The sequence below is a fragment of the Schistocerca americana genome, chromosome 2 (genome assembly GCF_021461395.2).
Source record: "Schistocerca americana isolate TAMUIC-IGC-003095 chromosome 2, iqSchAmer2.1, whole genome shotgun sequence".
Taxonomy (NCBI): Eukaryota; Metazoa; Arthropoda; class Insecta; order Orthoptera; family Acrididae; genus Schistocerca; species Schistocerca americana.
Genome location: NC_060120.1, coordinates 300,283,364 through 300,298,102, shown reverse-complemented (window position 1 = coordinate 300,298,102; position 14,739 = coordinate 300,283,364). Strand labels below are relative to the sequence as shown.

At 41.1% G+C, this 14,739-nt stretch overlaps 1 protein-coding gene across 1 annotated transcript in view; it reads left to right on the top strand.

The window, feature by feature from the left end:
• Positions 1-14,739, top strand: part of LOC124595729 (probable chitinase 10) — a 372,682-nt gene that overhangs the window by 336,139 nt on the left and 21,804 nt on the right. The window contains exons 10-12 of the mRNA XM_047134600.1: positions 1,375-1,592; positions 8,636-8,790; positions 11,827-11,967. Of these exons, the coding sequence (XP_046990556.1) occupies positions 1,375-1,592; positions 8,636-8,790; positions 11,827-11,967 (514 nt within the window). The remainder of the gene's footprint in view (positions 1-1,374; positions 1,593-8,635; positions 8,791-11,826; positions 11,968-14,739) is intronic.

The window sequence follows — 14,739 nt, the reverse complement described above, 5'->3', positions numbered from 1 at the left end:
AATAAATAAAATAATGTAAATCATACAGCGCAGGGAGACGCAATTTCCTCAACCAAGCCCGAACAACAGTGGACTAACATACTACAAGATGCAGTGACACTATGAAATGGTACATTGATAATGGCTAGGCACTAGCCGAAATCTAGATTTGCCGAATAAAATCTGCAAGGAAAGGACGACTGATTGCTGTGCTCTATCATTTGAAAAAGATGAGATAAAAAGAGCCGCAAAACAAAAATACATCAAACATACTTCAATACTTCTTCGAAAATGCATAAAACATGTTTCCTTTATTCATAAACAACTTTCGCAGTTATCAATAATAACAGAAAACTTTGGTATTTGATCATGATGAAAAACGTTCCATTAAGTACAAACAATAATAATAATACAGATTTTTTTTATATTTGTGCACGAAAACTGTACTTGCATCAAAATTAATTGCAGCAGAAATTATAGATCAACTGAAGGGCTTATTTCAATAGTGGTACAAGTCAATTACCTCCACTTTTCTGCCTATAATGCTTCAGAAATTAATGATCCAAAACAGAAAGAAAGGTTCATCTCTAGCAAGAAGCCATATGCTTGAATCTTTCTGGTATCTCAACTGCAGATTTTTCAGCCCTCATTTAACTTTAAGACTCTGTATCTCAAAATGAACAAAAATGGACTTGTACCACTATTGAAATAAGCCCTTCAACTAACTGTTATTAGTTACAAAATACAATTTATATTCTGTAAGGGTATAAAATACACAATGGACTCACAGTGAGAGATGTGCGGTTCTATGTATGTGAAAAACAAACAATCAACCAAAAAAGAAAGGGAAATCGTTGGCTCCTGGTTTCTCTCGCACCTATTCGTTTACGTCTCTTTCCCTACCAATTCTACCAATACTACCGGTAATCCTACGATTTACTACGTCATTTATGTACTGTAGCTACCGAAGCGTAGTGTTTGTAAAGAACAACTCTACTCGAATGTGTGCATGTTTGGGGGATCATGGAAGCACAAGAGTTCGGCAAAGGAGAGTGATGTTGGCTGAGGGAAGGTACGTAGTGCGAATGTGGGGAAACTCTTGTGATCGTGTGTGTGTGCGATTTATTTAGCATGCTTGTGTGTGCCTTTCACGAGATTACCTTAAGTGCCTTAATGATAGAGAAACTTCTCCATAACTTCCTTTTTGGAGGGATTTCACCAGGTGTTCTCTTGAGTTACTTTGTAACCCTAGTGTCCAGGCGCTCAACTAAAATTAGCGGTCGGCGAGTCTTTACGATGCTCTCCGGCGCTCTGTCCTGGACAGTAGAGACCAGTTTTGCTAGAGAGGAGGGACGAGTCGGAGGAAGGTCAGTAACACTGTGTTGTGTGCTGCAGGCCGGCCGGCGCAGGTGTTCTGCTACATGACGAGCTGGTCGGGGAAGCGGCCGGGCGCGGGCAAGTTCAGCCCGGAGGACGTGGACCCGTCGCTGTGCACGCACGTCGTGTTCGCGTTCGCCACCCTCAAGGACCACAAGCTGGCGCCGGCCAACGACAAGGACGACGACCTCTACGAGCGGGTCATCGCGCTGCGCGAGAAGAACCCCCAGCTCAAGGTGAGGCACGCGAGCGCAAAACAAAACTGCAGAGCGCCTCGCGCGTGATTTAAGGAACGCCGCCGCGGCAGAGCTAAGCGCGGGGTGCATCCTGCGTATGCAGCACGAGTCGCTCCTCCGACACTGGATGTAAACACCGAGGTTGCCCAGCCGGAATGGCAAGTAGCTGTTTCGAGTTAGGCGAAATTATGTACGTAAGGAGACGGTATCTCTCGTACGAGTAATACGGCACACAAAACGTGTGCAAAAGGGCTCTTCTGAACTCGTAGCACTAGTAATTTCGAAAATACTTGGCGTAAACTCGATTTACTGGTTGCAAATCTCCTACAGTTTGTGGTCGTTCACTTTAATTGCGAAGATATACAGTGTCTACTGGAATTAGCGGCGAAGACTGACGCAAGTGAAAGTACACTATAATACTGGCAAAAACGTTCCAGTAAACACAGGTCTGCAAACTAGTCATTTGCGAGGCAACTGCGAAACTGTGATTACGAGATGGCTCTGATTTCAGTATGAAATATTGTCCCAGTTAGTAGGACGTATCTGAAATATAAACTTTTCGATTAAAGCTAATTGGGTACAAATATGACGCTAACTCACATTGTATTCATGAGTCACTACCTCAACAACGATCTTCGTTTAATGCGTGGTTAGGGGTACAAGGTAACCATATCATTCTGACATAGTATATTTTTTCTCAAGTAAAAGTGACGAGAGTACCTCCGATTTCTGCAGCATGATCGTCTAGGATTGGTTGTGCAACATTGGAGGATGTAGTTCTTGATGCATATATGCCGACTGAAGCAACGAATGAAAATTTTTACCAATACTGGGATTCGAACCCAAGTCTCTCGCTCACAAGGCAGATTCGCTAACCATTACGCTACCCCGCCACAGTGGCTTTGCACCGACTATTCCTGTGCCTCCCGTCTATATTCCCATTCATACCTCAGCTCACTTGGTGTTCCCCCTAAACTCGAACGTCACTGCAAAGGCTCTCAGGAGTATTATAATAGCACCTCACTATCGAACGAGTTTAGGGGGAATACCAGGTGGGCTGAGGCACGAATGGGAATTTGGATTGAAGATGAATGGTTGCCAGGGTAATCCGTGGAGCTGTGCGATAGGTCCCTGGAACCAGTTTCAGAACCAATTTCATTTGATAAAAGCACCTATGCTGGGTTTCAGACAGGGACGCCGATTCGATCGACGCTGAGGTGCTATTCCAATATGGTTGTGAGCCTCTGCAATGCTGTTTCGAAAATAGGGGCAACACAAAGTGGGATGAGGCGTGGATGGGTATTTGGGCTGCGGAAGGAGGCGTGCTAGGGGGTCTGTGCAGTTGCTCAAAGCCACTGTGCCAGGATGATATGGAGATATTGCGGTTAGCACATCTGCCTAGTGAGCAGGGGCCCAGGTTCCCATCACGGTCATGGAACAAAATTGCATTAGTTGCTTCAGTTTGCATATACAGGGTGGTCCATTGATCGTGACCGGGCCAAATATCTCACGAAATAATTGGTAAATGGTCCATTTTAACACGGTTAATGTATCCGAAGCAAATACCACGTACTTATACGTTTGTGACTATTACAGCGCCATCTATCACAAAGCGAAGAAAGTGGTCCAACTAAAGCATTCATATTTATTTACGTACTACACGAATACTTAATAAAAAATGGGGATTCCTATTTTTTTAAAAACGCAGTTGATATCTGTTTGACCTATGGCAGCGCCATTTAGCGGACCAACCATAGCGTCATCTGGTTTCCCCCTTAAGCTAGACAAGTTTCGTTCTTTGTTGTTTTTTCGTTTGATGCTTATTTCGTGAGATATTTGGCCCGGTCACTATTATTGGACCACCCTGTATACATCATAGATGTTTGAGACTTGGAAAGGTCTCTGGTGATATGTAGTTTCTTTAGAATGTAGTTCGTGTGTGATGGGGAACCAGCAAATTTTGCTGCTGATGTAAGACCACATCTAATAAGCTGATATGGCCCAAGTTGAATAGATTTCTGTCTGTGAAGCATCTCCAAAGTGAAGTGTACGGTAGTCTCTTTGATACGGCTGAAGGAAAGAAGCAGCGAATTGTACAATTGTACAGTCTTTTCAAGATTTACGAGGTTGACCGAAGCTGCCTGAAAAAATCGTTACTCTGGAGACGAGTGCAGTATTGTATCTAAATGTGGTGGAACACTTCAGTTAACAAGTACGAGCCTACGGCACACTGTAACCTGTAACGTGCTGAAGTGGTACTGCATTTCTTGTTAAGGAAATTTGAGCCCAATTGGACAGGAATTTAATCTAATGCTTTACTTTTATAAATTTTGACGCATTGTCAATGCAATAAGAGACTACTGTTTCAAAAAAGACGTTATTAAAAGTACAGACTCTCAAGTGATACTTTTTGTTCACAGGATATAAAATCTGACCATTGCAATGTCAGACTTTTAATTTCTTCGAAATGTTTTCATGTCGTATGGATTTTTACTATTTCATACTGAAGTCAGTGGCATCTCGTAGTAAGACGATATTCAATCGTTTCTTTGTCGTATGATGACAGGAGAAAATTCTAGACAGTTATTTCCAACAAATATACAAGTGATTCCGTTGCTCCTGTCTACCGGTTTTATGCAATTCACAATGCCCTCAAAAATCACATGCAAGATTTTCATATTCTCTCGCTCGCTATGTGCAAACTATTAGTCATACGGAAAAAATGAACAGGACCTTTTTGTAGAAAAAATTAATGCAATTAAAAATTTGTGCTGGGATACGTTTTCACTGCAGGACACAGTTATTGAGTTGTTCAAGAAAAATGTCGGTTTTATAAGTTTTCTTGTATAATTCGAAAACTACTGCCTCTAATGAAAATGTAGCCCAATAAAAAATTTAATTACATTAAATTTCCTACAGAAACGTCTTCTTCATTTAAAATGAAAATCTTGTACGTCGTATTTGAAGGTGTTGCAGGCCTCATAGATAGGGAACCTGAAATATCCTGTATACATTTCTAGACTGATATATCCAATCTCAACTTCATAATGGATTCATAGCCATTAGTCCAGATCTGAAATACAGACAGAAGCTTTTGATGCCAAATTCTGAAGGTCCTCCATTGTTGCTTTGAATGTTCTGAGGGAACATTCAGTTCTTAAGTGAAGTTCCGTTTTCTGCCCTTCGCCACAGTCATATTGAGAAGTGGGCTTCCGTTCCCACTGGTGCAGGAACGCTGCATATCTGTCCCTGTCAGTTCCAGTCCGATTCAGCAGGCACCAATTTGAAATGACTCTCCTACAACTTTCAGTCGGTGGGGTTCTAATAACGAAAATTCTGAATGAATCGGTAATTCTAGATTGTTTTATATAATTGTACACACGTTCAGCAATCACTGTGATCTTATGAATGGTGGTGGAATATTACTAGGAACCTATAGACACTGCGCGTTTGTGGGGCGAATACACCCTATGATAGGGTTTTAGTGCGAGCACCGTTTACTCAGGTGGAACAGAAGTATTCTGCGACTGGGCATATTCACAGTAGCCTTCATCCCGCTATCATCGTGTACTTTGACCCGTGTCAGTCTAGATACAGGTCTCTAACTGATAGGTGAGTAAATATATTATTTATCCTAGCATCCAGGCATAATCTGCTTATCAAGCTGTTTGTATAAGCTCTTCGGAACGGAAACCGGGAATAGCCTGTTTTCAATTGGTGATACGGATATGGGCCTAGATTTTGCTATTTTTGGCGCAAATCGTCCAAAAGGAAAGAACAACGCCAAAACTGGACTGAAAAATTAGATAGTTATGAGACGCAGCCAGCAATTTACAGAAATATGGGGAAAAAGATAAGATCAGAGTTCATGCTAGTGATCATTGGAATAACAGGGTAGTGTATTTTGTACGACGTTCCAGTAGCATGTGATACAGTACTTCCCCTGTCGCTCTCACGCCGTGGCTGTCATAAACGGTACGAATATCTAATGAATGGTGTATGGTGACCGTCGATCGGTTTTAGTCTCGGAAAGAAGCACAAGAATGGCACAAGGTCCTCTTTATGGCTTTTCAATTCTGTCGGACTGCATGTTCTCCCTTTTCTTGTAACTGAGAGAGTGTAAAGCCGGATTTTTATACAATCCACGTAGCTGCTGAGTTAAGAAGGTTGCCGCCCTTTCGGGAGTCACGCGCCACATCAGGCAGCTATTGCTGCTGAGACAGGAACATCGAAACCCCTGATTTGTCACCAATGTTTGGTTAAATAGAATCACAAGTCTCAGCCACACGTGAATCGGTTCGTGATTAGTTCTTGGAAAAGTTCAAAATCGTAAAGAAACCAGCACGTATGGGCAGATGGAATTCCTCAAGCAATTCAGGAAAGAGGGCATCAATACCGGTTCTCAGTCATCGTATGGGCAGGTATACTTGGCGATAGATTAATACGGCCATACGTGCTACCACAAAGCTTAACTGGGGTGCATTATCAGGACTTTCTCATTAATGTACTGCCTACATTGCTGGAGGCTGTGCCATTGCAGCAACTAATACAAACGTGGTTGAAGCATGATGGCGCACCAGCACACTTTCGTCATAATGTGCGCGAACAACTGACTTAGACATTTCAGAACCGCTGAATTGGACAGGGAGGGGGGGGGGGGGGGTAAAACCTTGGCCTGTTCCTACCGGTGCATCATTTCTTATGCTGGAGGGAGGGCGGAAGGATGCATTCTCATGAATGGACGCCACGTTGAACACCTCCTGTAAACACGTGTTTGTCGCAGTAACTATGCATTTCCGGGCCCATGTTTATTAGATCTGTCTTAAAAAGTATGCATTTTCGGACCTGTGTATCGGTCTTATTTTGATGAGTGCTACCACTTCTCTAAGTATTCGACACTTTTTCGGAACACTCTGTATATATCAGTCTGAGTGAGGAATAAAATCACAAAAATATATTCCGCTTCCATGAAGATGTGTTGATGAAATATACCTTTACACTCTTAGTTTTGCAATTCTTGCAGCTCTGTAGAGGTATCATGCTCGAAAATTTGACAACAGAGAACGTATATCGGTTCTGTTGCTGTCAATGTTTCGTACCTACTTCCAGATCATGTTTGCTAAACACGATTTTCAGTTTCACAAGGTCATGTACTTCATTACTTGTGCTGCGCATAAAGGAAACTGCATGAAATATGAAACGCGTACTGCTTATCGTTGCGGAACGTAGCAAACGTAGCGGCCTCGGGATCTGTAGAAATTACGCCTTCTCTTTCGGCGGAGCGTGACCGAACAGCCATGAAGCACGTAGGCGGCGCAATACGTGTGGAACAGGCGAACTACATAATCGGGATTTACAAGGTTGAATAAGAGACGTCGCTACAGTGGCTGATTACTATTATTGCAGTTGCAATGATGTTTTCTTCGCAAGAGTTACTCCTATAACAAATTAGTAGCAATATCTTTGAACTTTCACTCCATACCGCCCAATCAGACAAATGTTAATTAGTATTTATTTCAGTCATATTATGCTCTGCTCCCCTGCGAAATCCCCTCCTTCCGTCCTATCCAGCCATGTATACCCATACATCCTTCAGTATTTTCTGAAGCTGTTATTAAAGACGATATACAGATGTGGGCTGGCATTACCTGTTGTTATCAGTGCTACAATAAAATTTGAGATTTCAGCAGTTCATCGAGATTCTTAAGGCCTCAATTATTATTAATACGTAAGAGACTCGCACTTCCACGAAATTAACTGTAGGTAATTACATCAAATATTTCGTGAGTTTAATTTGAGTTTCAAGCAACGTACAGATAATTGACCATGGAAATTGTGAACACTTCAAGAAGCAAATGTTCTGTTTGCGTAGCTGCCATCGTACAAAAGTTTTAGCATGATAGACTCTGTTTTCTTTGAGTCATTCACAAAACTAGGAAAATATCTAACTCTCCGAATTAAACAAGCAGCCCATTCAGGATACCACATATCTTTCTCACTCTCTCTATTCATTTAGTCGATTCTGACTCTGTAGTACTGAAGCACGCCAATTTCTTCTGTCTCGCACTCTCCCCCATAGACATTCCAGTTTTAAATTCACTACTTCTGTGATATGCCATCGATCCATCAAATCTTTTGTCGCCTTCTTGTTGTGCAATAGAGTTTCCCCAGTGTTAACGTCTTTTCCAGGGAATCATGAGAAGACATGATATGCCCAAAGAAGACACTTTTTGTTTCAGATCTTCCAGGGAACAATCCGGTTTTGTTTGCTGTAATATTGATCTACTCGTTCTCTTTGTGGTCCATGAAACTCAGATCAGTTTCCTACAACATCATAATTCAAAGGTGTCTGTTCTACACCGTTCAGCCATTCTTGTGGTCCAGGTCTCACATCTATACATCACAACTGGACAGACTATAGCCCTTAATAAACGGATCTTTGTTGTTAAAGTTATGTCTGTACTGCTCAAAACTTTATCAAGGTTGTACATTGCCTTTCTACCAAGTAACAAGTGCCTCTTGATTTCATGGCTGCAGCCGACATCAGCAGAAATATGGGAACTGAGATGACTGAACACAGAAACCATTTCCATTGCTCTCGTCCTATACGCCCCGATGTGATAGGTATAGTTGTCATAATTTTAGTTTTCTTGACACTCAGTATTAGATGAACCTTTGCACTTCCTTCTTACACATTCAGTTAGAGGGTCTTTAACTCTTCTTCACTTTCCATAATTCCAAAAAATTGTGTTACAAAGCTGCAAGGGCAAGTGGCGTCATTTAGCTATCAGTGTTTTCCAGAATCCTAAGAAATCTACACACAGGATTAATAGGGATAATATTATCTAGAGTAATTTAAATAGATGATAACTGTTTTGTTGTGCGTCTGTGTTAACGTCTGATTTTTATTTACTTTTCAGAACAGCTTCCGTGAAACAGTATTACTTAAGTAGTATTTCCCAATACATTGCGAATAATCTGTTTCCCTCGATTAGATAATTTGGTAAATATTTGTCATTAAACATGAGTGCTGTCGTTTTCAGGTGCTGCTCGCTATCGGAGGATGGGCATTTGGATCGACGCCTTTTAAGGAGTTGACATCGAATGTGTTCAGGATGAATCAGTTTGTGTACGACGCCATCGAGCTGCTCCGAGACTTCAAGTTTGACGGTCTGGACGTTGACTGGGAGTACCCGAGGTACGCCTCACAACAGTGACTTGTGACAAGAGAAATCGATACTATTATATATACATATTAGTTCCAGTAAATCAAAACGAAGACACTATTCTAAAAATAAGCATTTTAATGTGTGCAGTTTGGTGATGAAAGGACATGGAAAAATGGGATCAAAGGGACACATGTAGATACATTTGACAGAAGCCTATGAATGTAAGAAAATTTGTTGTAAATACGATTAAAAAGCAGGTTCTCTTCATTAGAATAGAGAATCTCAATCTTATTGTCTCAGCTAGTGGAATACTGTTGAGTCTGTTAACCACATCCCTTGTTTTTCATCCGGAAGTTCATTCCTTCGATAATGTTTTGAGATAAATTTTTAATTATTCTTAGGATTACCAAGTTGTCTATTGCGTAACTGGTGGACGGAAGTGCAGTATTTGGTAGTGAAATAACATCCTAAATTCAAGTCCTTTATTAGTTCAATGTTAATGTGCATACTATAAAATGCTCCTTTTTTTTACATTAACTTATAATTAAAGTAAAATCTGTGCACACAAACCAAAAACAAATCTTCATGTAACACTGCATGAAATTCCGCGTGCCTAGAAAGAGTTTTTGAACAGTCATGTTACCTAATGGTTATAAACTAGCACCAAATTTCACGTGAAATCGAAACCGCTATTCTATACTAATTCTAAACTTATTACGTGTTTCGGATTGTATCAACTTCTGACGGTTTGATGATTTTTGAACTCGAGATACTTTCTTCATGTTATATGTTACAGACATTGAAGATATATTTAACATCCATGAACAATAGTTATGTGGTACTATCAGAGTCTACAAGACTGATACGTTGAAAACAATATTACGTAATAAAGGAGAACCGTACTGGTTGTGCTTGTCTGTCGTACTTGTACTTACTATAAATAGTCTTCAGCTGCCATTATCTGCTAGCAAACACAATTATTGTAGCGCATTTGTATTTAACTGACGTTCATTCGGATTTCTTTGAACTTTTCATGAGGGCCTCCTTACATGAATATCTGAGGGAGTGGTGAAAAGTAATACCTTCGAATTTTTATGTGAAAACTCTTAAAGATTTGTAAATAAAATTAATGTCATTAACAGTCTATTCTTCATGTCTACATATTTATTTCTCAACGTAGTCACTCTAGTGACGAACACATTTCTCCCGGCGAGAGGCCAGTTTATTGATACCGTCATTGTAGAATGGCTGATTTTTTGACGGAGCCACAACCTCATACCTACTTGCACGGCTTCATCATTATCAAAGTGAAGTCCTCGAATGTGTTATTTAAATTTTGGAAACAGATGAAAATCGGATGAACCAAAGTCGGGACTATGTGGATGACTATCGACGACAGTGAATCCAAGACGACAGATAGTTGCAGATGTCACAAAGTTCATGTGTGATCTGGCATTGTCATGCTGAAGCAGAGGGTTCTCTATTAATGGAGGAATTCTTAGATTTCAAAACTAGATTGCAGCACGCTGTTTCTCACGCACCTACATCGTTAAGTAACACACCGCCATGTTACAAATCGAAGTCGTATAGCGGCAGAAGGCTACAAATATGGAGACGTGAAGAATACTGATGTAGAATGTTAATAACGTTTGTTTTATTTTAAACGCTATGAGAGTTTTCATGTCAAAAATCCGGAGGCATTACCTTTCAGCAGGCCCTCTTGACAGCTGCAACTAGAAAAAAAATATCGGTACATTATGTTACTAATATGGGAAGAAATATTTAACCTGTTACTTTATTCATATAGGACAGCAAGTGAATCATTACAGTAGTGTGCATTCACAATGTTGCTCCTACAGCGTACTTGTCTCTCTGTGGTGGTTTTTCCTTCCACTGCATCTAGAAACCAAACATTGTGTTTGCTTGTGAAATGTTATTGATTACACAGTTCGGAATGCAAGACGAAAGAACAGCGCACAGAATTTTTTTTCTCGATTTGAGCCATTTGTGTACCACGTAAATAATAATTTCTGAATTAATTTTCGGTTTTAACAATAATTTTTCTATCGACCAGAGTGCTGTTATTTCCAAACTACTGACCACTTTTCTTCAGTTCTAATTCGTTTTCTCTTGAGGTGGGAATATACAACATTCGTTCCCTATATATATCTGACCGTAATTTTATGTTCTTCAATTTTCATCTCTTACAAATATGTTCTGTATTCTTGGACCCACTTGCACCGGGCAGATATTTCTAATTTATCTTAGTAATGTATTAACTATTATCTTAATAATATATTAATAAATAATAAATAAAGATGTATTATTCATCAAAGTTACTATTAAATAAAAATTAACATTAATATATTAATAAATTCGTAGTGATGTATTCACTTTGCCTGGTTATGCGTAAATACAATCACAACAAAATCCAAATTTAATCGTTAAAAAGTTCACATTACTCATTACAAAAGTCAAATTTAAATGCTACAAAGCTCAAATATATCTGTCCACAGTAAAAAGAAGGTTAAATTGACAATTAATGCAATAAAGCTGTTATGGGAACATTGTGACTACATTATTCAGGTGTGTACTTGGTTTATACTGCAGTTGGAATCACGCACGTTGGTGGTCGAGTTTCGGCTTGTTCTGAGCATCTACGTCACGTATGCTCAGACTGCCAATGAGTGTTCAGTATGTTCTGAGCGCTCTGCTGTTAATGCTGTAGCTAATGCGAGCGTTAAACGTGATCGTAGCCAATTGTTTACTGAATTTCGATTTCATATGTGGCGAGTTGTCATTGTTAATTGTGGTTGTAAGAGACAAATTCTGCATAAGTAAGCGAGAGACGTAATTTGCAGGACGTATGCTTTCTTCTAGCAGAAAGCACGTGCATGCGCGTACTGCAACTGTCGCTTGGAATCGTCAGCAATGCAATCCCCGTCCGTGCCTCGACATGCGCGAACCGCCATCGTTTGTGGATCGAGCTGTACTAGTTGTGTGGTATGACTGGGAGATACGCACCACGCGCGTACGCCATGTAAGAAGTGTTGCCTGCGTTGCAGGGGCGCGGACGACCGCGCGGCGTACGTGAGCCTACTGAAGGAGCTGCGGATGGCGTTCGAGGGAGAGGCCAAGACAGCCGAGCAGCCGCGGCTGCTGCTGTCCGCCGCCGTGCCCGCCAGCTTCGAGGCCATCGCCGCAGGGTGAGTTCCGAACTTACAGCGTAACGCAACAGACAACTGCTCTACTTGGTCATGCCGTGTAATGAACAGTGTCCTGCCATCATGTTTGAAACTGGGTAAAATGGTCGATTATGAGTTATACAGGGTGAAAAGTATTTAAACTGACAAACTCTGCGAGGTTGTAGGGGACATCAAAACAAATATTTTCGCCTAATGTCATTTTTCCCTATGAGGATTATTTAAATCGTTGGAGGCCGTATTACGCTCTTCAGTTGTTAGAGGCCGTATTACGATCTTCAGTTGTTAGAGGACGTATTACACTCATCAGTTGTAGGCAACTGCTGTCCACCAGTGCATCAGTCCATTGTCTATGTTAACTAATGGAGCGATACACCTGGAGTGAGTACACTGATATGGTTGGTGCGTACTACATAGCGCACCACAGCGGACGAGCTGCACAATGGGTTTATCAACAACAATGTCCTAATCGCCGTATTCTACATCATACAACTTTTGCTGCTGTGTACCAACGTCTGCGTGAGACCAGGTCATTTAGCAGATTACCTGGAACAGTCCTTCGAGAGCAATTGTTACGTCCAATTCACTTACGGGATGTTCACAAACTGGAACCAGTTATTTATCCACCCAGAGCACAGTTTTCGCAGTGGTACCTGGAACAGTGTGAAATGCATCCTACATTTCCATCCTCTGTGTTGTTTACCGATGAAGCAACGTTCGGGCGTGATGGAGGCTTCAACATGCAAAAAAAAAAAAAAAAAAAATGGTTCAAATGGCTCTGAGCATTGTGGGACTCAACTGCTGAGGTCATTAGTCCCCTAGAACTTAGAACTAGTTAAACCTAACTAACCTAAGGACATCACAAACATCCATGCCCGAGGCAGGATTCGAACCTGCGACCGTAGCGGTCTTGCGGTTCCAGACTGCAGCGCCATTAACCGCACGGCCACTTCGGCCGGCTTCAACATGCACAATTCGCAAGTTTGGAGTGAGGATAACCCACATGCCACTGTTACTAGCGCTCATAAAGTGCGGTTCTTCGTTAATGTGTGGGTCGGTGTTGTTGGGGACTGTTTAATTGGGCCGTATCTGCTACCTAGGCCATTAAATGGCAGGCACTATTACAATTTTCTCGCCAGAGCATTGCCGGAATTGCTGGAAGACGTCCCGCTTCTTACAAGACAACGTGTTAGATAGAACATGATCCGACGGTGTAACCTTTGTTTACGTGTCAGTGGAGGCATTTTTGAAAATCTACCGTAATTGAAATTGGGTTGTGTCAATGAGTTGCCTCTTGGTCATAAAAAAATGGAAAAATTTGTGTTGGTTTAATTAATTTACCGCCAGAGAAATCTTTCTCTACCGGTTTAAATACTCCTCATAGGAAAAAATGACATTAGGGAAAAATATTTGTTTTTATGTCCCCTACAACCTCCCAGAGTTTGTCGGTTTAAATACTTTTCAGCCTGTATGTCAGTTGTAGGGATGGAAGAAGGCAAAGAGTCACAATAAGTCTGCCGCTAACGGCAACTCCTAGTGCAGTCTCCTCGCAGTGTTTCTTGGGGATCTGTGGATACAAAATTGAGATTCGTCAGGGTTATATGGAAAACGACGATTGTACATGTGTGACAATGAGCTTATGTTTAGGATCTGGGTTTTTCTGGTGTGTGTAAGATTTGAGATTAAGTGGTAGAGGATGCCTTGGAGCATCACTTCATAGCTTACGATCGGTAAATTTCAAGGATTATTTGACATTGTGTGAGGGAGGCTAAGTGATAAAAATTACTTTCGGAACGGATACGGCGTGTACGGAGATGGAAGAGGCCTGACACACAGTTCAATATTCTCAAGAATGGGGAATAAAATACACTGTGCAACAAAATTAAAGAATCATTTTTCGAAACCTTGTAACTATCGTATTGACTCAAAGCTGCCCATAACCTTCCTATGCGATGATGCAAAAGTATGGCGCACTGCGACGTCTTGTTATAGTTCGCCGACGCTTGAAAGGTGTCGACAAATGAGGAAAAAAAAGCCACGGCTCAGAAATTTATGTCAGCTGTGAGGTGGATTAACGATGTCACATTGGCACTGTAAGTAGGCTGTTTAGGTTTTTATGTTGGTAACGCCACGTAGCGCTCTGTATGAAAATCACTGGCTGTGCTGTGTGCAGTCTGTGGCTGGTTGGTATTGTTGTAATATTCGCTATTGTAATGTTGGGCAGTTGCATGTGAACAGCGCGTAGCGTTGCGCAGTTGGAGGTGAGCCGCCAGCGGTGGTGGATGTGGGTAGAGAGATGGCGGAGTTTTGAGAGCGGATGATGTGGACGTGTCTCCATCAGAGACAGTAAATTTGTAAGAGTGGATGTCGTGAACTGATATATATATTATGACTTTTGAACACTATTAAGGTAAATACATTGTTTGTTCTCCATCAAAATCTTTCATTTGATAACTATGTCTATCAGTAGTTAGTGACTTCAGTAGTTAGAATCTTTTATTTAGCTGGCAGTATTTGCGCTCGCTGTTTTGCAGTAGTTCGAGTAACGAAGATTTTTGTGAGGTAAGTGATTCATGAAAGGTATAGGTTATCGTTAGTCAGGGCCATTATTTTGTAGGGATTATTGAAAGTCAGATTGCGTTGCGCTGAAAAATATTGTGTGTCAGTTTAGTGTTGATCAGAATAAGTAAAGAGCAAAATGTCTGAGTACGTTCAATTTTGATCAGCTGTTTGAAAATCTAATAATGTAAGAGGTTTATCAGCACAGTAATTCAT